This window comes from Schistocerca piceifrons, chromosome X, assembly GCF_021461385.2.
Source record: "Schistocerca piceifrons isolate TAMUIC-IGC-003096 chromosome X, iqSchPice1.1, whole genome shotgun sequence".
Classification (NCBI taxonomy): Eukaryota; Metazoa; Arthropoda; class Insecta; order Orthoptera; family Acrididae; genus Schistocerca; species Schistocerca piceifrons.
The window spans coordinates 737,443,126-737,468,878 of NC_060149.1; the positions used below are offsets into that span (position 1 = coordinate 737,443,126).

Sequence of the window (25,753 nt, forward strand, 5' to 3'; positions counted from 1 at the left end):
ACTGTGCGGCTGGTCCCGGCGGAGGTTCGAGTCCTCCCTCGGGCATGGCTGTGTGTGTTTGTCCTTAGGATAATTTAGGTTAAGTAGTGTGTAAGCTTAGGGACTGATGACCTTAGCAGTTAAGTTCCATAAGATTTCACACACATTTGAACATTTTTTATTTCTCAACGTAGTCACCCAGGCGACGAACACATTTCTCCCAGCGGGAGACCAGTTTGCTGACGCCGTCACTGCAGAATATTTGGCTTTGTTCACCGGGCCACAACCTCACCTCTGCTTGCATCGCTTCATCACTATCAAAGTGATGTCCTCGACGTTGTTCTTTAAGTTTCGAAAACAGATGAAAATCAGATGGGGACAAGTCGGGACTGTATGAAGGATGAGCGCTAACAGTGAATCCAAGGCGTCGGACTCTTGCAGATGTCTCAGCGCTCGTGTGTAGTCTGGCATTGTCATGCTGAAGAGAAGGTACTCCATGTGTGGACGAACTTTTCCAGTTCGTGCTTTCAGTTTTCTGAGCGTCTTGCAGTACCTTCCAGAGTTGTTGGTGGCACCTTTAGGCATGAATTCCAAATGCAGCACATGTTGAATATCCAAAAACGCTGTGAGGATGACTTTGCCTGCTGATGGCATGGTCTTGAATTTTTTTGGCGTCCAGGTTCAAAATAGTAAACCTAGCCTTCATCGTCTGTCATATGTCAGGAGTGAGCATTCGAGGTACCCACAGTGCACACAGTTTTCTGTACCACAGTACTGCAATTATGTCGTGTACACGCTCTCGTGATATGCCACATCTACCTGACACTTGTGTCTGTGTTATCCGATGATTTTGTCCGATGAGTTCATCGAACCTATTCCCATATGTCTCGTCGGTTGCCATACGCGGTCGTCCACTCCGAGCTCTCCCACAAACGTTGAGGTTAGCACCGCCACTTCCTTCGTTACGAGAACGAACACCCTAACGTCAGACATTACTGATGCCAAAAGAGTCATCACCGTACACAGGTTTCATTCTTCTCCGGATTTCAATTGGAGGGACATTTTCTGCTGTTAGAAACCCGATTACAGGACGCTGTTTCTCAGCCCTCCGCCCCCCCCCCCCCCCCGACATAGTTACGTTAACATACCGCCATGTTGTATCGTTCAATTCGGAGCCCTCTAGCGGCAGAGGGTAGCAACTTGCGTCAGCGAAGCGGGAAATTCTACAGAGTAATATGCATGACCTGAAATACCTCAACCGATATTGAGAACAGAATAAAAACTTCGTACGCATTACTTTTTAGCACGTCCTCATAAGATCTTTAGGAGAACATATCATCAAAAAAAATTTCCACCTAGCATGCAAAATATGAGACAGATGAAATAACCTGTCCACTTCAAGAATAATATAACAGTCCTAGTCCCAAAGAAGCCAGCCGGCCGGAGTGGCCGTGCGGTTTTAGGCGCTACAGTCTGGAACCGAGCGACCGCTACGGTCGCAGGTTCGAATCCTGCCTCGGGCATGGATGTGTGTGATGTCCTTAGGTTAGTTAGGTTTAATTAGTTCTAAGTTCTGGGCGACTGATGACCTCAGAAGTTAAGTCGCATAGTGCTCAGAGCCATTTGAACCATGTTTTGAACCAAAGAAGCCATGCACTGAGGTAGCAAAATAATAATAATAATACGAATTATTAATTACAGAATATTGGAAAAACTGATGCATATTGACCGCGGGAAAATTCAGTTTGGTTCTTAGAGAGATGTATGAACACATGAGGCAATACTAGCGCTTTGACTTATCTTGGAAAATTGACTGAAAAAAGCAAACCTACATTTATAGGAGCCGTAGGTTCGTGGAAATCTTTAGTCAGTGTTGACTGGAATACATTCCTTAAAAGTCTGAAGGTAGCAGGGTTATCTACAACTTGTACAGAAACCACTTGAGGTACTTGAAAAGAAGTCAGTAGTTGAAATGGGAGTGAGGCATGGTTGTAGACTATCTTCGATGTTATTCAACCCGTACATAGAGCACGCCATAAAGGAAACAAGGAGAAATTTGGTCTGTCAGAGACAGCAGAGGACTTGAAAAGTTTGTTGAACGGAACAGACATTGTCTTGAAAAGAGGTCTTAAGATGAAAATCAATAAAAGTAAAACAAAGATAGTGGATTATTTGAATTAAATCATGTTAGCTGAAGAAATTACATTAGGAAATGAAATATTGACACTAGTAGGCTAGTTTTCCTATTTGAGAAGCAAAATAACTGACGACAGCAGAGATAAAGAGGATATAAAAAGTAGACCTGCAATTGTAAGGAAAGCTTTTCTGAAGAACAGAAATATTTTTACATCTAATATAAACATAAGTGTTAGAAATCTTTTCTGAAATAATTCGTAGTCTAACACGGAAGCGCGTTGTGGACGATAAAAAGTACAGATAGGAAGAGAATAGAAGATTTCGAAAACTGCTGTTACAGAAGAATACTGAAGATTAATGAGTGTATCGAATAATGAATCGTAGAGAAAAGAAATGTATGATTCGACTTGACTAAATGACGGGTCCGGTTGACAGGACAATTCATCAGGCATCGATGAATAATTAATTTGCTAACAGAGAGTAGCATGGGGGCTAAAAATTTGAAAAGGAGACCAAGACGTCACTCAAATAAGCCGCTTCAAGTGATATATTTTGCAGTAGTTATTTAGAGATGAAGGCACTTGCACAAATTAGTTTAGTGTGAAGAGCTGCTCTCTCATGAGTGAGTCATGCAGTTTTTCATCAGATTAAGTTAGTCTTCAAAATGAAGACCGCAAAAACATTTCCTGGTCCGTTTTCGTGTTGTAATCACACTGGTTTCACGTACAGTTGCGCGGTACTTACACTGAATGTTTCGAAGTGCTTATGTACAAGTCTTTTGAAGTGATGTTACTTGGGATATACGTATCGATGTTAAACAAAGTGGCTTTCCCCGTAGCTTCTGCATTTATGACATTGGCGTGCCGGTGAATCCATATTTAGAGGCGATTTCTAATTCCCAAGGGCAAGAGCGGATTTATTCTTCCTCAACGACTATTCCCTGCCCTTTCGGACAATTTGAGCTGATGGGCAGAGTAGAATGGCTGCTTCTGAGATGTAATGCTACTTCCAGACCGATGCCTATGATATGGTCGACAAACAAGATTAATAACTACGAGGTTTTTCAGCTAATAGAGAGCGTGCCATAAAATATGGAACAGGCCTACCATTCAGAGACGACGTGACTCATGAGTGAGTCATAGAGTTTGGCATCAGATTAAGTTAGAGACGAGATCATAAGGCTCTGTTAATTGTCAAAATGTAAGACAATCAATAATGAAGTATGATAATCAAATTAAGAAATGCCCAGCATGTCAGCTCTACACTAAAACGAAAGGAAAGACGAAGAATACGATAGATATGAAAAAAAACGCAGCAAACAAATCTTCGGATAGTAAACCCAAGAAGAAAATTTTCCTTTGAGGAATATGTGGACTCCGTTAATGTACTGCAGAATTGTCTGATGTGCCATGAAATTAATCAGCTGCTTATTACTAGCTGATATATTAACCGTATGTCATGAATAACGAACCATACTGTGAACGACAACAAAAAATTTTGTTACTACTGGAACGTGGCAGAAACTTTCAATACTATTGTTCAATAAGCACTGTATCTGTACATCATCTGTACAAAATGTCGTTCATCATTGTACCGACAACTGCACAACAGGCAACACTATGCTAATCCCAGCAACCAGATATGCAGTTTATACTCCTCCATACACCTCTCGCCACAATTCGCTTACAAGTCTCTTCAATGAGCTGAAAATATGTACATTTACGTGCACCATATTTCGTCTACAGATTTTAAGAGCATAGTCTAAGTTTATAAACAGTTCTTGCATTTTCTAACTTAATGTTCTTCTAGTTACTTGCAAGCTCTGGCGCTCTTGCACAAAATATTTGTTTTCTTACCGCATCTGAAACTACTCTTCCGTTTTGCAGCAATACGTGCAGCATAGCATAAAATGTCATTATATTTCTACTCTGTTAGTAAGTCCCGTTTTAGAAGCGATACTATGATGCCAACTGTTGAACGTGCTTGTGTCAAATTGTGGGTAGTAGTCACGTTCACGTGCGTGTTGTGGTGAATATGTTTGAAGAACCTTCCTATCCCTACCCTCGACCTTCTCTTGCTTTAATTCAATTAATTTGTGTAATTTTTATTTCTTGTCCTCCAATGTTATTAGTAAATGAGATCGGCAGGCTACGTAGTGCAAATATTTGATCACGAAAGCTTCTTTTTAGCCTACAGGTGGACATAATTTCATCGTTAATGGAGATGACGTCCTCGTTAATTGCTTGTTGTGCCAGCCGGATAATTTCCTGTTTTCTACAACAGAATGTTTCTATGTAACTTTCACTATTTTCACCTGCCTTTCCTATCAATGTCGCTTTTCATTTAAATCAACAATACCCTCTTACTGATAACTGCGACAGTGTAACCTGTTTTCTCCAATGTTTTGATATGTGTAAACCCGTTTTTTCCTTTACTAACTTTTCAGAATGTTCTTAGAAGAAAGATTATTGTTTGACGTCCCATGCAAATCGAAGTCATTAGAGGTGGAGTACAAGCTCGGAATGTTTCAAGAATGGAGAAGGAACTCGGCTGTGCCCTTGCAAAGGAACGATCCTGGCACTTGTCTGGAGCGATCTAGAGAAATCATGGCAAACCTGAACCTGGATGGCCGGACGCAGATTTGAACCGTCATCCTCCCGAATGCGAGTTCAGTGTGAATGACCTTAGAAGCGATAGCCTCATTTTGTTCCCTTACTACTTCGACAGACCACGCACAGTCGAAATATTTTGGACCCTGTAGCTACATTGTCGACAGTGTCAGTACAGAGACAGGGATTAGTGGTCATGATGCCATCATAGCGACGATTGTTACTAAAACTAATAAATCCGTCAAGAAAGTTAGGAGAGTGTTTATGCTGGCATGAGCAGACAGCAGTTGTTAGCGTACTACTTAGACAATGAGTGGACATCATGTAGTTCCAATATAATGGAAGTAAAAGAGTTATGGGCAAAGTTTAAACTGACTGTAATTCTCGCAGTGAAGAAATGTGAACCGACTATGTGGATGAAGGACGGAAAAAACCCATAATGATAAAATTCTCAAAATGCTGAGGAAACAGGGATTGTTGCACTCTCGCCTCCAAAAACAGCCCAGACATGTCGGCAGGCAAAAGGTAGAAGTGAGTCTATAGAAAGATCGAAGCGCAATAGCATTCAACTTCCACCGTGATATGTTAGCGAAAGATCGTACAGAGAACACGAGACGATACCGGTGCTAGTAAAATCGCTAAGCGGATAAAAGGCTTCTTTGTCACCCCTCAAACAGTCTGTTAAACACTTTCACCACATCTTTACGGCTCAGTGTCGAAATACTCGTAAGCGGACACCGCCAGCATGCGAGACGGATGCTAAGGAAGAAGAAGAAGAAGAAGAAGAAGAAGGGAAAAAAATGATTCACGCAGAAGGAGCGTACAGAAATATCATCGTTTGATTATCGCACAGACTCCTGTAAAGAGGACATACAAAATAGGCAACCCTGGTGTTGAGAAGCAACCGAAAGAGCTAAAAACAAATATGCCACCAGTTGCGGCTGGAATTCCATTTCTGTATTACAGAGAGCACTCTTTGGCATTGACCACTTACTCGCATATATCGCTAATTTCTCGCACAGAGCAAAGTACAAGTGACTTGAAAAAAGAGCAGGTGATACCCGTATAGATGATGACTAAAAAACCGTCCCTCGAAATACCAGACCGATATCCCTAACGTCCGTTTGCTGCGGAGTTCTCGAGCATGTTCTGAGTTCGAATATAATAAATTTCCTTCAGATAGAAAACCTTCTGTCCACATATCAGCACGGATTTAGAAAGCATCGATCGTGTGAAACTCATGTTGCCCTATTTTCGCATGCTACCTAGCGAACCATGGGGGAAGATCAACAGTCAGATTTCATATTCCTAGATTTCCGGTAAACGTTTGGCTCTGTGCCCCAATGCAAACTGTTACCGAAGGCCCGACCATGCGAAATAGGTCCTGGATACGAGAGTGGTTCGAGGACTTCCTGAGTAATAGAACCCACTATGTTGTCCTGCACACTGAGTGTTCACCAGAGACAAGGATATCGTCAAGAGTGTCAGGGAAGTGTCATAGCACCGCTCTTGTTCTTCATATACATACACGATCTGGCGAATAGTGTGAGTAGCATTTGCGACTGTTTATTGATGACGCTGCAGTCACAGGGAAAGTGTCGTGGTCATTGACTGTAGGAGGGTAATGGATGATTTAGACAGAATCCCTATTTTGAGTGATGAATGGCATCTTGTTCTAATTGTAGAAAAATGTAAATTAAGAGAGACGAGTAGGAAATGAAATCCGGTAAAGTTCGAACACCTTATTAGCAGTGTGCTGCATGACACAGTCACATCGATTAAATACGAGTACGTAGACGTAACGTTGCAAAGCGAAATGAAAGATAACGAGCACGTAATAATGGTTGTTGGATAGAATAAATGATAGAATTCTGTTTATTGGGAGAATTTTAGGAGAGCGTAGCTCATCTATAAGGGAGACTGCGTGTAGAGCACTAGTGCAATCATGTCTTGAGTACTGCTAGAGTGTTTGGGATCTCCACCAGATCAGATTAAAGGAAGACATCGAAGGGATTCAGAGCCGTACTGCTAAATACACATTGTCCGTGAGAATTGCGGAAATACTTCGTGAACTAAAATGGAAATCTCTGGAGGGAAGACGGCGTTCTTTTCGCGAAATACTATTGAGAAAATTTAGATAAACTGTATTTGCGACTGACTGCAGGACGATTCTACTACTGACAACGTATATTTCGTGTAATGACGACAAAGGCAAGATAAGAGAATTTAGGGCTCGAACAGAGGCATATAGACAGTCGTTTCCCCTCGCTCCATTTGCGAGTGGAACAGGAAGGGGGATGACTAGTAGTGATACAAGGTACCCTCCGCCATGCACCGTATGGTGGCTTGCGCAGTATATACGTAGATGTAGATGTAGCGCTAATGTTACTCAGGAACCTTTTGCGTGATTTATTAAAAATGTGCCTTTCTTTGGACGGTGCTTTGATGCTGAGCACACCTCACGCTTTCTTTTGTACATTTGAATATCATTTTAGTTTTATTTTTGTATTCAGAACTTCACAGAAACATATATTTTTTTCTATAAAGCATATGGTGCAGATTATATGTGCATAAGGTTGACTGTTTTGTTAATATTTTAGTGACTACTTCAGTTTGCGTTAGCCCTGCAACATTCGTTGTTGGAACTCTGCGCTGTTTGATACAGCACATAGAAAGGAAAATATTAGGATAACATCATTTCTCGTGTCGAACATAAAGAGAATGTGATTCCTCGTGGGCCAGTGTGTGATTTCGGCTTCGCTGTACAGTAACTAATTTCGGAGTAGCGTCTGATGCTGCCCATACCTCAGAATGCTAAATTGAATGTAATTTATTAATCAAAATTTCCAAAATTGTACATCCACGAGAGTTTTATACCTGGTGACACCACTTGGTGAACTGGCTGCATGCACAGAATGGTTCATACTTCGTAGTACGATATGTTTCTTCAGGATATGTTCCTTCAAAAACAGCGAGAATAATCAACAAGCATACTCTTGATGTGATCTTTCACCTAATAGTCAAGACTCAAACCCTTCTGTGATCTGTGGAAGATGATTTGTTTTCACGTAAGGTGGGTATCTATGAAATTCCTTGTCAGTGTATAAAAGTGACATTGAACAATCACTACACACTATCCAAAAACAGTGCGTCGAACATCAGCGACACACTCACTTTCTGCAACCCAACAAATCTCCAGCAGATAAATATAGTATTGTCGCTGGCCATTGCATGGAACAGAGGAAAATCGAGATCCTAGCCACAGCCTCGTCTGATTGTGATTAAGTGTTCATGGAATCTGTGAAAGTACAATTAACAGATAACCTGCTCAACCGAGGCGAGGGTTTCCAGCTCGACAAATCACGGGAACCGCTTATTTCACATCTTCTCTTTCAGAGAAATTATTATTCTGAGTGTTCGCCGTCTTCTTGTTATTCCAACAAATGCCATCGATTGCAATTATTAACCACATAATTCTTAAATAGTGTAGATTTTCTGTCTCGGCGCTTGCTATGTTTTATCCTTAGATGCATAAAGTTTTGCCTATCTGCTGCTCTTGTGCCGTCTGTCTTATCCCTGACATAACATTGTGTCAAATGGTTTTAATTCCGTCACCGAATCGCCTTGTAGATGGCTTTATGGTCAACAGCCAAAATATCGGAAGAAGAAACGTTATTGTCCCGGATCCACGCCCTAAAGATTGATAAATAAAATACCTTGTTTCCTAAAGGACCTAGCATTTTTATCAACTCTGATGATGGAGTGGACACGGCAGTCTGTCTTGCATGAAGTCATATTAGTGAACTGCAATGAAGCAGTACTGCCTTCTAACTACGTAATATTACGTGCAAGCATTCAATTAATGCATATTTTCCTTATACATATTGCCTTTTATTATCAAGTAATTAGTAAAGGAGGCAGGTATGACCGAAAATACACAGTTGAGAGAAAAAATATCTAAACAGATCGAGAAGCTAAGATATTTGCAGAATTACAATCACAAGAACTATTCGCAAAAATACACAGAAGCTCTTCGCAGTTGCCTTTTGGTACCCTCTTTAGAAATCCCGCTGTTAGATAATTTTGTGTTTCATATCTAATCACAAATGGTTAATATTTTGGGTACTGTTCGAATGAGGATCTCACAAAATGTCAGTATTGGAATCCTGGTCTTTCAGCAAGTACAAATACCCATAAACACATAAAAAAACAAAAAACAGACGGGGAAAACAACGCTGCTGAATGATGTAACTTACTGATGAACAGTCTGAAAATTCGTTGCAGAAGTGTGTCTATAATCCTTCAGATGGTGCTCTCGTTTATGGTTCTTGAGAGAGATGACGCGATAGCAACATAGAAGATATGTTTTTTAGTTCGTGTCAGAAATACCTTGTCAGTGCCCTGGTTATATTTTAACACTTTTACATCAGTCCAATGCACATCATTAGATAGCCTATTAGATTGTGACACATTGGAAAAGCAAAAAAAAAAAAAAAAAAAAAAAAACGGTTGAAAATGGTAAACAACATGATGGAATCAACAAAGTTTCTGTGTACTGGAAGGAAAGACGTTTCTACAAAACTGAGTTCTCCGTTTGACATTTACAACAACGATAAGTAAGGAAGATTTCTACACCTCTGTCCGCTGCCTAACTCAGTTTTCTGACGGCTGTTCTGAACAGTTCCGAGATCGTCTGTTGCATCAGTGTCTGATGAACTGTTTTTGTTTTCAATCAAGAATACATCTACTTACCTCCCTGCGCAATTGTATACGATGTTACGGCCATATATCTTGTTTCATGTGTTAGGCATATTTTTGATAGTTACTATTATTTTCTGTCGTAGTTAGTAAGTAAATGGCTGCCCTCTCTTACAAATTACGAAAGAATATTTTAACATACAGTACATCTGATCTGACTGTGTAGACATAATTTCAAGCTATGCAAACTGCAGGTCACTTTTCTGAAGAGCAGTTACTTTAATCGAAGTGAGAATATTCAGCGTCTGTTCGTACGGAGTCATCTGCGATCGCATTTCTGAACATGAACTGCTGGGCGCTGGGACACGTTTCTTGCCTCTCAAAAAGCCAGTGAGTGTACTTGGCCTAAATACGCATTGTACTTTACTGCATTGAGTCACGTTGTTACGCAAATACTAGCTCCGGCTGCCACACGGCGTGCGGCGCGGCAACAGCTGCGGATCCGTAACGGGTTTCTCTGCAGGTGTTTTTTTTATACCAACCTTCAGAAGGTGAGAGTACAAGAAAAACGTAAATTAATGGCATAGAGGAAACAAAACAGGGTAATTATAATTAGAGCGATTAATGGATTTGCAAATACCTCTGTTACAACAATAGTTTGAGGTTTATGTCTTTTCATTCATTTGCTTATTTTTATTTTTAGAGTTCTTTTCGTCAAACCATCGAAGAGAGACATTTGTCATTGAGACTATTAATATGGCGCATTTATATTCGAATTCTTTTTGAGCTCTCACTTTCTCGGTATGACTAGCAACGAAAGAGCTCTCCACAGATAAAAGTTGCCAATTAAATTCACTTCAACTTGTCGCCATTGTTTTGCAGAGCGGTGTAAAAGATTAGTTTGTGTTGCTCGGTTTGTTTTATTACTTCCTGTATGGTCATTTCGTAATACTCTTACAGGAAGATCATTACAAACGTACTGATGGATTGCTAGGCACATATACGCTTGACTTTATTTAACATTTTGGCGCAAGGGCAGAAATAATATTAGCAAAGACAGTCCCTCCATTTTTACTACTTTTTCTGTTCGCAACAAAATGCATTTCCATAACTTGGTCTGACAAAATCCAATCACTCCCCCATTTCCCTCTTTAATTTATTGATATAACTTTGTATGTGTGTGTATTTATAAAAGTTTTAGTACTGTACGTCGCGCCTTACAGCTCTCAAATATTGATGAAAAGTCAGTTTTAATTGTTTGCATCAAAGGTGCTAGTTATTTACTACCTACCTAGTTTCGAGCTTCGCCCATTTTCAAAAGCTACGTATTTTCTGCTTGGGATACAATTGGTGTGAGCAGTTCTATTTAAGTCATTAAATTTTAAGCTGTAGCTCAGATCTTCATTATGCAGCACGATCTGATCCACGTGCCAATGATATTTCAAGCTTAACGGACAATTAGTTCTCGTTGGAGTTCACTGTGTGTCACGCTGACTTATTTTCGTAGGTGTTATCGAGAAGTCCAACGAGAACAAATTCTCCTTTATATATGAAACATTGTTGTCATGTGGATCAGATTCTGCCGCATAATCAAGCTCTGAGGAACAGATGAAGTGTGGTGACATAAATAGAACTATTCACACCAATTAAATCTTAAATACAAAAGAAATGCTTATGAAAATGAGCAAAGCCCGAAACTAGTCATCCAGTAAATAGTGACGTAGTAGCTTTGGTGCAAACAGTTAAAAATTTCTTTTCTTCACTATATGTATTTGTGTTTGTGTGTGTTTCCTTGCTGCTGGTGAGGACTGCTCAAAATAAAAAATGGTTCAAATAGCTCTGAGCACTATGGGACTTAACTTCTGAGGTCATCAGTCTCCTAGAACTTAGAACTACTTAAACCTAACTAACCTAAGGACATCATACACATCCACGCCCGAGGCAGGATTCGAACCTGCGAACTTAGCAGCCGCGCGGTTCCAGACTGTAGCGCCTAGAACCGCTCGGCCACTCCGGCCGGCGGAGGACTGCTCATTCAAGAAGATTTTACAGAAATTTAAGTCTTTTCATAATCTAAACAGCCTAACTAAAATACTAATACCGTATCGCAAAACTTAAAAGCATGGTCACAAGAATTAATGGGACATTTTAACACAAAATACTGAACTGTTTTTAGGATGTACGTTTACTGCTATTCTCTGTACCTACTGTCAAACAGATTTCTTCTGACCTCTTTCTTTTCATTTGCGGAGTTAAGGTGTACAATGTACTAATCGCAACATGTCATGTGCATTATTTCTCGAATTTGTGTATATCACCAGTAATGAAACTTACTTCGAAGTAAGTAATGGTAATTGTACATCTAAGGAAGCTGGATCATATAGGTTCTGTATAGAAAACAAAGGATACTATTTAATGACATAGCATAGCATTACGTTTACGATAATCGCCGATTGTGGACGGCTCGGTGGAGCATATTTGCTTTCTACATAGGTATAGGAGGGAGGGCGAAATACAAAGAAACATCGTTTGCTTTGGCGGTTTCCTCACATGCAGCCCCAGAGGGAAAATGGGGGATATAAATTACTGTGTCCTGTTCATTCCATACGACAGTTCAATATGAAACCCTGTTATTTATTCATTAGCGTTAAAACTGGAGATGTGGGATTTTGTATTACTTTTATATTTTACATTAATATAATATTGATAGAGGGATTGACAACGTTCCACCTTGAGTGGAGAACCATTCAACTTTTGCTGGGATTCAGACAGGGAAACGACTCCACTGCCGTATCAGAGTTGTTGGTCTGGGAATCGAACCCAGTCCCTGCTCATCAGCTACGGGCTACCAACACTGCTAGACCGTGGAAGTGCGGACACACGATAGGGGAGGCGAGCCCTGCAGGTCCCGTGTTGTGGTGCGGCTGAGAGCGAGTGGAGTGGGCGCTTGCTCCCTCCACCCAACAGCTTTCCCTCTCCATTTCAAAGATGGCGAGCGAGTGGAACACTGGTGCGGCCGCAGCTCGCCTCTCATAGTTGCGCTATGTGTGGCTGAAGCTCGAATTACCGTGTTTTGACTGTCGGCTCCGCTTATTTCACATTAATGGTCACCTAAGTGAGTCTCGCACCTCTAGTGAAATCGTGTGTTAACGCTGAAAGTGAATGAGATGTTAACGGCTACTCACGCACAGCTGCTAGCTGCTTTGGAAGCTGACCCAAATCTCAACTTATCACTTTCTCTTTCCAGGTATGGCGATCAGAAGGGCTGTGATATTTATACTGGTAAGTACAAAACTTATTTTAGTACGTTTCACTGACAACTTTCATTATAAGGGGAAATCTGCCCAGTAACAAGAGCCTTGACAGTAGCTTGTTGGTGCTGTAAGCGTGTGTTCCATGATGTCCATTATTATGTATTGTTGTATTTAATATTAATGAACTGGAAACAAGATTCAGAATGTGCAAGTAACTGATTTTACAGTTGAAAAGTATTTCAGAGCTACGAACGATACGTGAAAGCTATTTTTATATCCAGCACAGCTGACATTCACTCAAGCAGTGACGTAATCTTCAACATCTTTTAACCTTATACAGTTGTCATTGCCTCTCCCTCCTGAAATATGAATTTTGTTGCTTCCTGTACATTCGCCAACATCATTATGAAATTTCGTAGATGAACCTCCCAACCCGATTAATGTGAAACATTTAACTAGATACACCACAATCCTTAAACGCTTCGCATCTGTCGTGACACACTTAGGCCTAAGTATGTGTGCTTCTGAACAGCAGCTATTTAAAAATCTCTTGAATGGGTACGATGTTCGTTGACGTAATTTAACCGGTTGTAATTTTTTTTTTCTCAAATGACACACAATCTCCGATTGATCCCAAGGCATTTATTAGCGGGAACTGCAGATTAGATTAAGGTTGTCGCTGACATTTTTTCATACTTGTGAAGGTAAATTGACTCTAGAAAATAAGAAATGACATTTTTTAAAATTTACTGTCATTTGCAAGGTTCCAAATTCTGACTGTTTCGAAAAGCTTCACGGAGGAAATTATTGGGTATAAAGCATTTTTCCGCCGTTTTCGTGCAAGAAGGGTTCATACTGTCGCCTCTTACAGTAAGCCCATTTTCCTCCTGAAATACCCGGTAACTTGATGTGTATATAAATATCATTATTCATTTTGTTGTTGAAGCACTTGATATTTAGTCTTCAGCGCTTTTCTTACATGCGTGCATTAAGACTGCAGATCGTATTTACAACAAAGCCGCGTTTTCTTAGTATTTTTTACTGTCTGATGATTTTGATGATTTCTTGGTTCACAAACACGATATAACCTTCATTCAGTATCGTCACGGAACCTCCTATATGTCAATCAACTCAGTACTTTTATTGGTAATATCAGAAAGAATCTGAATATTGCATTTTACGCATTTCAAAAACGTAATATTGAGTACATATTTCACAAGTTTTAAATTACGAAACCTGTCTACAGCGATATGTGCTGATGTCATAAACCTTCGACCTGGAAGTGAAATAATAGTTAATGATCTGTTGTGTGACTCAGCAGGCTTATACCAAATTGTACTCTCAATTATGCAGAAGATCCTGGTGTTTGACGGTAATTCTAGTATTTCACACCATTATGAAGAACCATAATATAAGGATGGAAGGATGTTAGTATGCGTAGTTGATGGACCACATTTTTTTGGCATAACGTTTGTAGAGAAAAAATACGCCTGCGCCAACAGGTGGGTAGCGGCTAGATCCATTACAGACGGAACAAGATTTTAATATTCTCCTACTCAGTTTCAATGCGACGAAAAAGCATGTACACCTAAACTTCAATTATCAGGCCCTTGGTGTTGTAACATACTGTTCAATGTCTTTCCACTTGAAAATTCACGGATGGAGTGTGGGAAGCACGTCTGTGTAGACGCCCCCCTGAAGTCGTCCTCGCGACGTTTACGTGGGCCATGTTCAGTAACACGAAAGACGTTAATTGATCGTTGGCTGAAACCCTACTACCGCGCAGCTTCGTAAGCAAATTTTCACTACGAAAACGGTGTCTTTTTTTTTCTACTGATGCAGGTTGTTCTGTAAAACTATTGTATGGGATGAAAGCAATGGTAACAACCAATTGTACGTTCATTCTATACACATGTATGACTTCCCCTGTTAATGCAACACGACACAGACTATGCGCATTCGCAACAGGTAGCAAAATCATGTTGCAGGCTGATTTTCAGAGATAAGCATCCCAGAACGGTACCACAGAACTGCTGTCTACCACTGCCATTAAACCAGAGTGACAGTGTCATTTCACATTCTATACAGATTGTTATTCACATGCACTTGCATTATAAGACTGAACCAGTTATAATTATTATTTATTATTAGTGAGAAGTGTCAGCTTTTTGAAATACTACTTTATTGGACCTTGTAAGTGTGTCTTTTTACAAACTTGACCTCGCATAGACTCTTTGATGTATTATATTCCTTACGAGAAGAAAAACTTCTTAACCAAGATCGCAATAAAATACTGTGCTGTGGATAACCGGTTTCGGTAAACTATGTTACCTTCATCAGATCTTCGTACAGGTTATTACAAAAATCTTGTGCCAGATGAACACAAAATCTTTCTATTAAATCTCCAAATGCACAACATATGACATGATTGATATGTTGGCACGTCATACGCTGTAAAGGAATAGGACAAGTGCAGAGATTTTGTTTCCTTGTTAGGACGAAAGCAGTATTCACAAGTAAAAACTAGCTATTGCCCTGAACTGATTTTGGGTGAGTTATAGGATCCGAACAGACTTCAATTGACTTCATGTCTACCTGTACAACACGACCACGATCTAGCGTTGGGTGAGGGAGAGGGGGGCGTAGCAGTTTATTGCTGCCGCCCCCCCCCCCCCTTGCCACAAAATAGAACTCGTTGCCACCTCCGCTTCTAAGATGTTACAGATACATAGGATTTTAATAGCACTCAAATATAATTCGAAATTTAATGAGCTCACTACATCGTTTTAGCCTAGCTTTAAAGACTGTGCAAGTAAGAGACTTAAGCATTCGTCCGAAAATTTTAGAAGTGCATGTGTCATGCAATTCGTTTAAGAACTATAAACAGCAAACACTCTCTTTGCCAACCTTATCTACATCTGCATGGATCCTGTGCAAATCACACTTAAGTGACTGGCAGAGTGTTCATCGAACCATCTTCACAATATTTCTCTATTATTGCAGTCTCAAATAGCGCGCGGAAAAAAGGAACACCTGCATCTTTCCGTGCGAGCTCTGATTTCCCTTATTTTATTCTGAGGATCATTCTCCCTATGTAGGCCGGCGTCAACAAAATATTTTCGCATTCGGAGGAGACAGTTGGTGATTGAAAATTCATAAGAAGATTCCGCCGCAACGAAAAATGCCTTTGTTTTAATTATGTCCACCCCAACTCCTGTATCACTCCTGTGACACTCTCTCCCCTATATCTCGATAATGCTCTTCTTTGAACTTTCTCGATGTTCTCCGTTAATGCTATCTGGTAAGGATCCTAGACCGCGCAGCAGTACTAGAAAAGAGGACGGACAAGCTTGGTGTATACAGTCTCTTTAGTAGATCTGTTACATTTTCTGAGTGTTCTGCTAGTAAAACGCAGTCTTTGGTTTGCCTTCCACACAACATTTTCTATGTGCTCTTTCCAATTTAAGTTATTCGAAATTTTAATTCCTACATATTTAGTTTTAATTTATACGATCTAAAATCCAAGCGTGCGCTCGCCATTATCAGAGTTTCGCTTATCTCTCTTATTGTGAACAAATGTTTGCACACTACGGCTATACGATCGTGTACATGGGGGATCGCTGCTTGTTTCCGCCTTCGTTCGAAAAAGTCGGTCTTCCTGTTACCTATTTGTAGTGTAAAGCCTCGTTCAGCTTCCTATTGTTCGCTGGTTCGACCCGTAGTGTCACGAACCATGTCAGGTTTATTGTAGTCACTAGATACAGTCTGCCTGTGAACGGCTGCCGGCATTGAGGCTGCAAGCCCATCTACGAGGACAAGCCCTAAGGCGAGCATCTGACAGGTGTCTTTATCTCCTAGAATGGCTTGTGTTTAGGGAGAACCATGAACCCCGGCCGTGCAGCATACCAAGTGGACACGGAGAAGCACGTTATGCCGAGCCGTTGCGCCCCCGAGCGCTGGCACGTGTGCAGCAGGGGCTGGCCGGCCGTGTCCGCGCTGTTGCCGGTGATGTCAGCCGTAGAAGGTCGGTCACGTGACTGCCCACGGAAGGCCGACGAGCTCCGCGACCCGGCGCGCCGGACACGGATTTCGGCCATTCTCGGATTGCGAGACACTCGCCTCTGCTTACCCGAGGCCGTATCATATCTGTATGCGCTATTTCTCTATAGCGCAAAAGAGCAACGAATTATGCGAATTATTGCTCAGCTATGTAGGAAAATTAAAGAGATCTTTGGAGAAAAGAGAACCACTTACATGAATATCAAGAGCTCAAATGGAAACCCAGTTCTAAGCAAAGAAGGGAAAGCAGTAAGATGGAAGGAGTATGTAGAGGGTCTATACAGGGGCGATGTTCTTGAGGACAATATTACGGAAATGGAAGAGGATGTAGATGAAGATGAAATAGGAGATATGATACTGCGTGCAGAGTTTGACACAGCACTGAAAGACCTAAGTCGAAACAAGGCCCTGGGAGTAGACAACATTCCATTAGAGCTACTGATAGCCTTGGCAGAGCCAGGCCTAACAAAACACTACCATTTAGTGAGCAAGATGTATGAGAGAGGCGAAATACTCTCAGACTTCAAGAAGAATATAATAATTCCAATCCCAAAGAAAGCAGGTGTTGACAGATGTGAAAATTACCGAACTATCACTTTAATAAGCCACGGCTGCAAAATACTAACACGAATTCTTTACAGACGAATGGGAAAACTGGTAGAAGCCGACCTCGGGGAAGATCAGTTTGGATTCCGTAGAAATGTTGGAACACATGAGGCAATACTGACCCTACGACTTATCTTAGAAAATAGATTAAGGAAAGGCAAACCTACGTTTCTAGCATATGTAGACTTAGAGAAAGCTTTTGACAATGTTAACTGGAATACTGTCTCTCAAATTCTGAAGGTGGCAGGGGTAAAATACAGGGAGCGAAAGGCTATTTACAATTTGTACAGAAACCAGATGGCAGTTATTAGAGTCGAGGGGTATGAAAGGGAAGCAGTGGTTGGGAAGGGAGTGAGACAGGGTTGTAGCCTATCCCCGATGTTATTCAGTCTGTATATTGAGCAAGCAGTAAAGGAAACAAAAGAAAAATTCGGAGTAGGAATTAAAATCCATGGAGAAGAAATAAAAAGTTTGAGGTTCGCCGATGACATTGTAATTCTGTCATGGACAGCAAATGACCTGGAAGAGCAGCTGAACGGAATGGACAGTGTCTTGAAAGGAGGATATAAGATGAGCATCAACAAAAGCAAAACGAGGATAATGGAACGTAGTCGAATTAAATCGGATTATGCTGCGGGAATTAGATTAGGGAATGAGACGCTTAAAGTAGTAGATGAGTTCTGCTATTTGGGGAGCAAAAAAACTGATGATGGTCGAAGTAGAGAGGATGTAAAATGTAGACTGGCAATGGCAAGGAAAGCGTTTCTGAAGACGAGAAATTTGTTAACATCGACTATAGATTTAAGTGTCAGGAAGTCGTTTTTGAAAGTATTTGTATGGAGTGTAGCCATGTATGGAAGTGAAACGTGGACGATAAATAGTTTAGACAAGAAGAGAATAGAAGCTTTCGAAATGTGGTGCTACACAAGAATGCTGAAGATTAGATGGGTAGATCACATAACTAATAATGAGGTATTGAATAGAATTGGAGAGAAGAGAAATTTGTGGCACAACTTGACTAGAAGAAGGGATCGGTTGTTAGTGCATATTCTGAGGCATCAAGGGATCACCAATTTAGTACTGGAGGGCAGCGTGGAGGGTAAAAATCGTAGATGGAGACCAAGAGATGAATGCACTAAACAGATTCAGAAGGGCGTAGGTTGCATTAGGTACTGGGAGATGAAGAAGCTTGCACAGGATAGAGTAGCATGGAGAGCTGCATCGGACCAGTCCGTGGAGTGAAGACCACGACAATAACAACATGCAGGATAAGTATCACATATTTCTACAGGAGGTAGTATTGGCCAAAACCAGAAGAAAATTTCCTATATTGATATGTCCCGAAACCAATATCTGTTAAGATATGGACCAGTGACCGATCTGACCTCTCATTCCCATCTGTCTGTAGACACTATAGCCCATGCTGCATGTGACTGCCACAGATACTGACACGTCCTTTAGCCATTTTTCGCAGTGAATCAAGCACTCTTTTAAATAAACTTGGCTCCATTTGGGTTGCATCACATGCGTCAGTCACACGCTCCCTTGACGCCTGAATATTGTCGACGTTTTGGGCATACATCAATGTCTTTAAATGTATCCATAGCCAGAAACCCAACGGATTCAGGTACGATGAACGTCGAAGCTGTGCTACCAGACCTCCTCGACCAACCCACTGCCCACGAAACGTCGTGGTGAGGTATAGTCGTACAATCTGTAGAAAATTGGTCGGTGCCCCGTCGCACATAAGCTAGAATTGTTGTCTTACTACAAGGTTAACGTTTACCAATAGAGCTGCTAATTCGTCGCGCAGAAATCGGTGATACACAGCATCTGTTAATCCGCCCGCGAAAAGCATAGGTCCCGAGTTCGAGACTCGGTCCCGTACACAGTTCTAATCTGCCAGGAAGTTTTATTTCATAAACGTTATGGCCCAGTGATTCTGTCACTGAAAATTCCTGCCCATACGTTGCATCTGCCCACACGTGCGTGCTGTGATAATTTACTATTTCCTCTCTTGCGAATCATGCCTCATTTGTAAATAAAATGTGAACAGCGGATATTCAGCAGCCCATATCTCAACAGGTATTGGTTTCCGAATGTATAATTACTCTGAGCCAGCTCTTCGTGGAAAGAGAACTCGCGAAATTGACTTCCTATACGAAGGCTCGTCAGAATAATACGCGATATCACATTTCCCGTATGGAAGAAACTGTTGACGTTAATTTTCTTAACACAGTTTCCATATCGTTTCTTAATATGAATACAACTTTTAAGCTCGGTGGTGTGTGGCTTGGTGGTTCAGCAACAAAGAGATTACATTAGTAGTGAACATCGTCAGCACATCAAATGGTATAAGTATTTTGGGGTAATACTAAGAAGTGAGATGATATCAGACGATCTCGTAAAATCGGTTCCATATTAGAGAAGACAGAATTGTTGGAAAGATTCTGACGAAAGGCAAGGCATTTGTAAAGGAATTCGCGTACAAGGCGTAGGTTTGACCCATGCTGGTGTATTGTTCCAGTGTCTGGAGTCGTTATCAAGTAGGTGTGACAACAGACGTTAACTTCACAGAAGAGCAACGTCTAAGGTCTGTTTAGCCCATACGAAAGTTTAAAATAAATGCTCGGATTTGAAAGAAAGAGGACGTAGTTCTCATGAAACCATACTGCGTAAATTAAGAAAAAATCTTTATTCGAAGAAGACTGTGCGAATATTAACCTGTTATCATGGTATATCTCGCGTAGAGATAATGAGAATAAGAAAAGGGAGATTAGGGCAAGTACAGAGGCAATTGAAATGTACAGAGAAAGTGAAACACGATATCGGCGCTTAATCTACTATTTTAGAATAGTTAAACGTATCACCCCACTTTAGGAACAAATTACCAACAACACTGTCACTTCCCCACTTCAAGAGATACTGTAGAGGGGTTTGGGATTAATCCAGAACGATGGGACACCTCTCATTCCCTTGCCAGTGATATTTTCTTGCACGACCTGGATTCGAGCCAGCTGCCTACGGATCGTGTGCCACCACACAACCGTACGTGATAGAGACCGGCAATGTGGTAATACGTCGAGCACGTACAACTTTCCAAGTTTCACCGTGGCTCGGAATCCACGTTCAGCCTTAAGCCGCCCTATAACTGAGCAGAGGAAGGCAAAGACACTGGATTACCACCTCCGATAGAAGCGTAACCGCAAGAGCACTACGGTGTTGGTCCAAACTATTTCTCAGAAGTTCCCCATTCGATCAGTCGTTTTTGTATCATTGGACAGATCAATGGATATAGTTGCGTAGGCATTGTAATCTTTCTTGTTGCAAATTATCATTGGTATACTACGATACTTAGAAATTGATGACAGAAAATGTTTGTTAGCCCTAGCCAAGAAATTGTCAATTTGGTAACGGAGAGCAGTGAGATGAGGGGCAAAGGGGAGGCGGAGGGGGAAACTGAAGAGGGAGACCAAGGGTTGACTACAATAAGCAGATTCAAATGGACGAAGGTTTCAGTAATTCTGTAGAGATGACGAGATTTGCACAGAATAGGCTAGCGTGAAAAGCTGTAGCAAACCAGTTTTCGAACTGAAGACCATGGGCGTCTTCTTTACAAGAAACGCTTACGTAACGTAAGAATAGTATGCACATTCAAGGTAGGGTCATCAAACGCTTGTGACCGTGTCAGCAAAGTGTCCTGGACGTGAATAACTTTGTGAAGGTAGTTTCTTAGACCTGACAAAACTTTGACACATGATTATCCTGCAACAAATTATACTTCTCGTCTAATTTTCCCCTACTCAATTGAGTGTTGAATTTCGGAAAGCAGCAACATTCATGAATGCCAGACTTACGACTTTCCCGTTTTAAAGAAGCATTTACGTATACAGCATCATAAGTATCACTGTTCTACTGATCGTCTAAAACTAGTTACAGAGCAACTCTTTAAGGTTATTTACCAGAGTTTACCTGCATTCAAGAAGTCAGTGTCAGTCCTCGCTCAGAAAATAGGCGCTGGGGACAGATATGAGAACCCCGTTTTGCTGTCCTGGGCAAGGTAGTGGTTTGCGATTGCCTTCCTCCGACTTGTAATTTAGCGTTAGATGTGTATCTGCGTAGTATGTCTCGACTGTGATAAGTAATGTTATGCTGTATTTGTGTTGTTATGGATGAAATAAAAAGAAACGGTGAAACCAAACTAGATACCAGCGCACAAACACTTCCCTTGAAGAACATCAAATGAGTCCCTGAGTTTAGCAGATCACCGCCAATAGTGTTCCGTGACCCCATTCAGTGAAAATGCATTCGGTGACAATTTCTTCATTTAAGATGATTCGTACCGACCACAGCAGAGTCAACCTCCACAAGAAGTGCGCTGGCGACCTCGCCTACACAGACGGGTTTGTGACAATACACAAATACAGCTAAGAGCTCGCACTTTTCGTCAACAGAGATAAAGCACCAGTGCAATGATTATGGATTCATATAACGCTCAAAAAGTTGTTATTTTACTGTCAACATATCCGCTAAAATCATAAGACCTCATTTTCAAATTCACTGTTTTTAAGACACTGCCAGGAAATACTGTAGTTGAGATGGCTACCTTTATGGAGAGATAACCCTTCTGCCAACGTGGCAAATGAAGGTGGCACCCGACTATGATTACTCGAGTGGACGTCCTGCAACTCGATCGCAACATTTTTATCGCAGCCACATCACTGAAGCCACAGACGCTGAGCCTTTCACTAGAATTGTATATATTGTCTATAATCAGTATTTTCATTCGGTTAAGTCCAATGGTCGACAAAATCTAGATGCCGGAGCCAACAATGGGTAGGAAGAATAGCTACAGGCCGTAAAACGACCGGGCACGGCCGACTTCCTTCCCCTAATCCGATGAGACCGATGACCCCGCAATTTGGTCTTTTCCCCCAAATCAACCCAACCCGTAAATCGACCATTGTCCAGAATATCACTTCCCAACTCAAAAGTGTACAATAATAACATATGATCAGCCATAGCACACTGAAATATATCGGCATTTTGGGGTAGAGAATCCCGCCTAGCACACCACTATCTGTGCTAACACCTCGACATGGAGATTACCGATAATCATGGACATACCTCTTTCACAGCATGTGCAATTCTTGCGCTGATGTCCTCATTCGGAGGTATCTTAAGATGGATGAAATAGCATCCAAGCTAAATCTTTACAGTGATACAGATGAAGAATATAAGACCCTGCTGACAGATAATGTGGACTCATCTGTTTGCCAGTGGGAAGCCGCTGAAGACCTACGCATTCAGCACAACAGTACCCCATCCCATCGCTCCGAACTGTGTCATATTGATTCAATGTACACAACACGAATACGAAGTTACTTCCCTGAACCACCAGTTCACCTAGTCTAAGCCAAGGTCACGACATCTACCATGTTACTGAGGGGGATGTGTTCCTGAGCGATAATGGAACAAAATGGTTCCCCACCGTTTTGAGTATCTGCGAATTCAGTGCCGTGACGAGCCATCGCCATCATCATGAAGAAAGGGATGCTTCTTTATATAAGGAAGGAGTGACGAATTTTAGATCTGGTTACTTCATATTCTAATATCTATTATCACGAACAGTGTCCACACCGTACCAAACACAGTACTCCTTTGCCAGTATTCTGAGGTTATTTTCATTTGCCTTTTATTTCATTCTTGACGACTTTTGTTGATACCGAGAAGGAGACACTATATCTCCACAAGGAGACGGGTCTTACAGGTCAGTTTCAGATTTCCCCCTTAGTTCAACATCTATTAATACCAACCCCCGAATGCATCGCAAATAAAACGTCATTGTCGTATCACCCGTAGATTGCCCGCCTTCCAGCTGTTGTTGCTGGTCATTCCTTGTTCAGAGGCGAGATAACGCCGGGAATTACGAAAGGAAAGGTGCTATGGAAGTGGAATTTGTAGCCAAGAAAGATTCATATTGCGATTAGTTGAAAAGAGCTGCGTTTTTATTTACACCGTGAGAAAGAAATTTTCCAGAAGGCTGTTCAGAAATGTTTGATTTCATCAGAAGAATTAAGAAACATTTATAATCAGTATGAGAATAATGTTACTTCCTTTTCGAAGTACGAGTACTGCTACTGAAATCCAGCACTGGTAAAGAATCATCATTTTTCTACGCTACTTCTACCTTTTAAAAAAAATTGTAAAATTCATTAGCTCCGTTTCTCACAGTTGATCGACCTGATATGTTACAATTTCTTTTGAAGTTTTTCAAGTAAATCTGGCGCATTTCTAATCATCAATAAGAAGTGCAAACTGAGATCTCCAGAAGATGGTTACTGCACTAACTTACATTCTATATCCCAGTTATGGTGTACTAGAGAAGCGTATCCCTAGTGCAGTGACTGATTCCAACGCTTGTAGGGACAGAATTAGCGCTCTCACGAAAGTGACATAGAGTCGATTCTTTGAAAGTAGAGAAAATGGAAGGCCGTATAGCTCCATTTCAGGATAAGTCTTCCAAATCATTTCGCATAAATTTACCTCGGTCATGAAAATTAGGTAGTACTTTGTATAATGCCTAAATTTTGTACAGGTGGGATTTTACTGAAAGTGAAAACAGCAGCCACTCACTGTTATTAGTGGTTGGTTTTTATTCCATTAGGAATTCACATGTATTTCCACATAGCCACGGTCTCATTATGCCACTTTTTGACATAACAGTCTTAAGATTACCCAGTAAAAAAAGGCGTACGCATTTGGTTAACAAGATCCGTCTTCTAGCAAGAACACAATGATATATTTGTCTTTACCGAAACATGTTTCACTATAGTTGTGGCTCGATCAATGGAGTTTACTGTATTCTCCTGATATTACATTTTCGGTTTTCTGTAACTATTTATTCAGTAGCTGTGTACCATTGCGGTTTTAGTGGACCTGCTTTGTAACTTTATAGGTGTGATAGTGGAATCGTAAACGAGCACAAGAAAAAAACACCAAAAACAGTAAAATAGCAATAAGACCTTACAAAATATTGGTAACGCATGTGACAGAGCTCAGAGCAAGTTTGCTACAACGAAGATATACAGTAATTGCAATGTCTCACAAAAAAGTGGAGTATCAAGAAGACATTGTCAGTAGTCAATGTAACTTCGTTCACGTGGACACCATTGGCGGTTATATAAATGATGAGATTTGCAGTTCTCTGTGAAAGGTAGAAGATCCACCAGAATGCATTCGTGTTGTTCGTGTTTAGCGTTGTTAACAGGCCTGGTAGTGTATATAAGGAGCGTGAAAAGCGCCATACATCGAGTGATCAATTTGAAGGACATGGAGATGTCTTAAGGCAACTGGCTCGTCCCTGGCGAGGAGCGAGGTTCAAATCCCCGTCCTGCTCTCGATTCGTAGGTTTTCCGTAGTTTCCCTAAGTCGATTACAGCGAATGTCGGGATGGTTCCTTTGTAAAGGAAGTGATCGCTTTCCTTCTCCAACATTTCCCTGTCAGAGTTTGTATTACGTCTTGTAAAACTCGTCGTCGATGGGATGTTAAACACTGATCTTCTTTTCCTTTTATTCTAATCGATTCCGTAACTGGCGAATAGATTGCATTTGTTATGGCTCTGAAAAGATTTGATGATTCTGGTAGTATGGAGTGGGCTTATTTTCTTACACTCTACAGACTTTAATTTTAATCTCAGCAATTTCTTTGGGGTAGCAGTAACTACTGAGAGAGTGTTAGCAGTTTATAGCAGCGATGGTAGCCAAGAAACGCCCACGAAGGAGGCCACACAGTACAAACGTGTACTGCAAAATTCCTGTCGGGATTTCACCAATAAAACCCGATATTAAAATTATATATATATATATATATATATTCCAAAGAAACAGAAGAATGAGAATCTGTATGGATAGTGAGAGAATGCAGTGCATCATGTTCTTGTGATGATACTAAGGTAACGTTCACTGTTAGGTCACAATAGTCACTAGAAAATGAAAGTCATTCCGCGAGACACAATTAATTGGTCGGTTGGTTTGGGGGAAGAGACCAAACAGCAAAGTCATCAGTCTCATCGGATTAGGGAAGGACGGGGAAGGAAGTCGGCCGTGCCCTTTCAGAGGAACCATCCCGGCACTTGCCTAGAGCGATTTAGAAAAATCACGGAAAACCTAAATCAGGATGGCCGGACGCGGGATTGAACCGTCGTCCTCCCGAATGTGAGTCCAGTGTGCTAACCACTGCGCCACCTCGCTCGGTTTGCACAATTAATTGCTTATATGTTTTATAACTAGAGAATACTGGAGACTGATAATCGAATGCATAAATGATCACCGTTCTATTCAATTTTGAAGCGGATTGTTTGAAGGAAAGATACGTAGTAAACGCATATGTAACTTTTTATAGTTCGAGAC

The 25,753-nt window shown here is 41.1% G+C and overlaps 1 protein-coding gene across 2 annotated transcripts in view; it reads left to right on the plus strand.

Moving 5' to 3' along the window:
• LOC124721544 (cuticlin-4) overlaps positions 1 to 25,753 on the plus strand; it is a 242,621-nt gene that overhangs the window by 69,148 nt on the left and 147,720 nt on the right. The window contains exons 1-2 of one of the 2 annotated variants that reach the window (XM_047246572.1): positions 12,407 to 12,537; positions 12,670 to 12,704. In XM_047246572.1, coding sequence (XP_047102528.1) covers positions 12,672 to 12,704 — 33 coding nt within the window. In that variant the 5' untranslated portion in view covers positions 12,407 to 12,537; positions 12,670 to 12,671. Of the gene's footprint in view, positions 1 to 12,406; positions 12,538 to 12,669; positions 12,705 to 25,753 lie in introns of those variants that run through there. The other variant, XM_047246571.1, reaches the window with a different exon arrangement.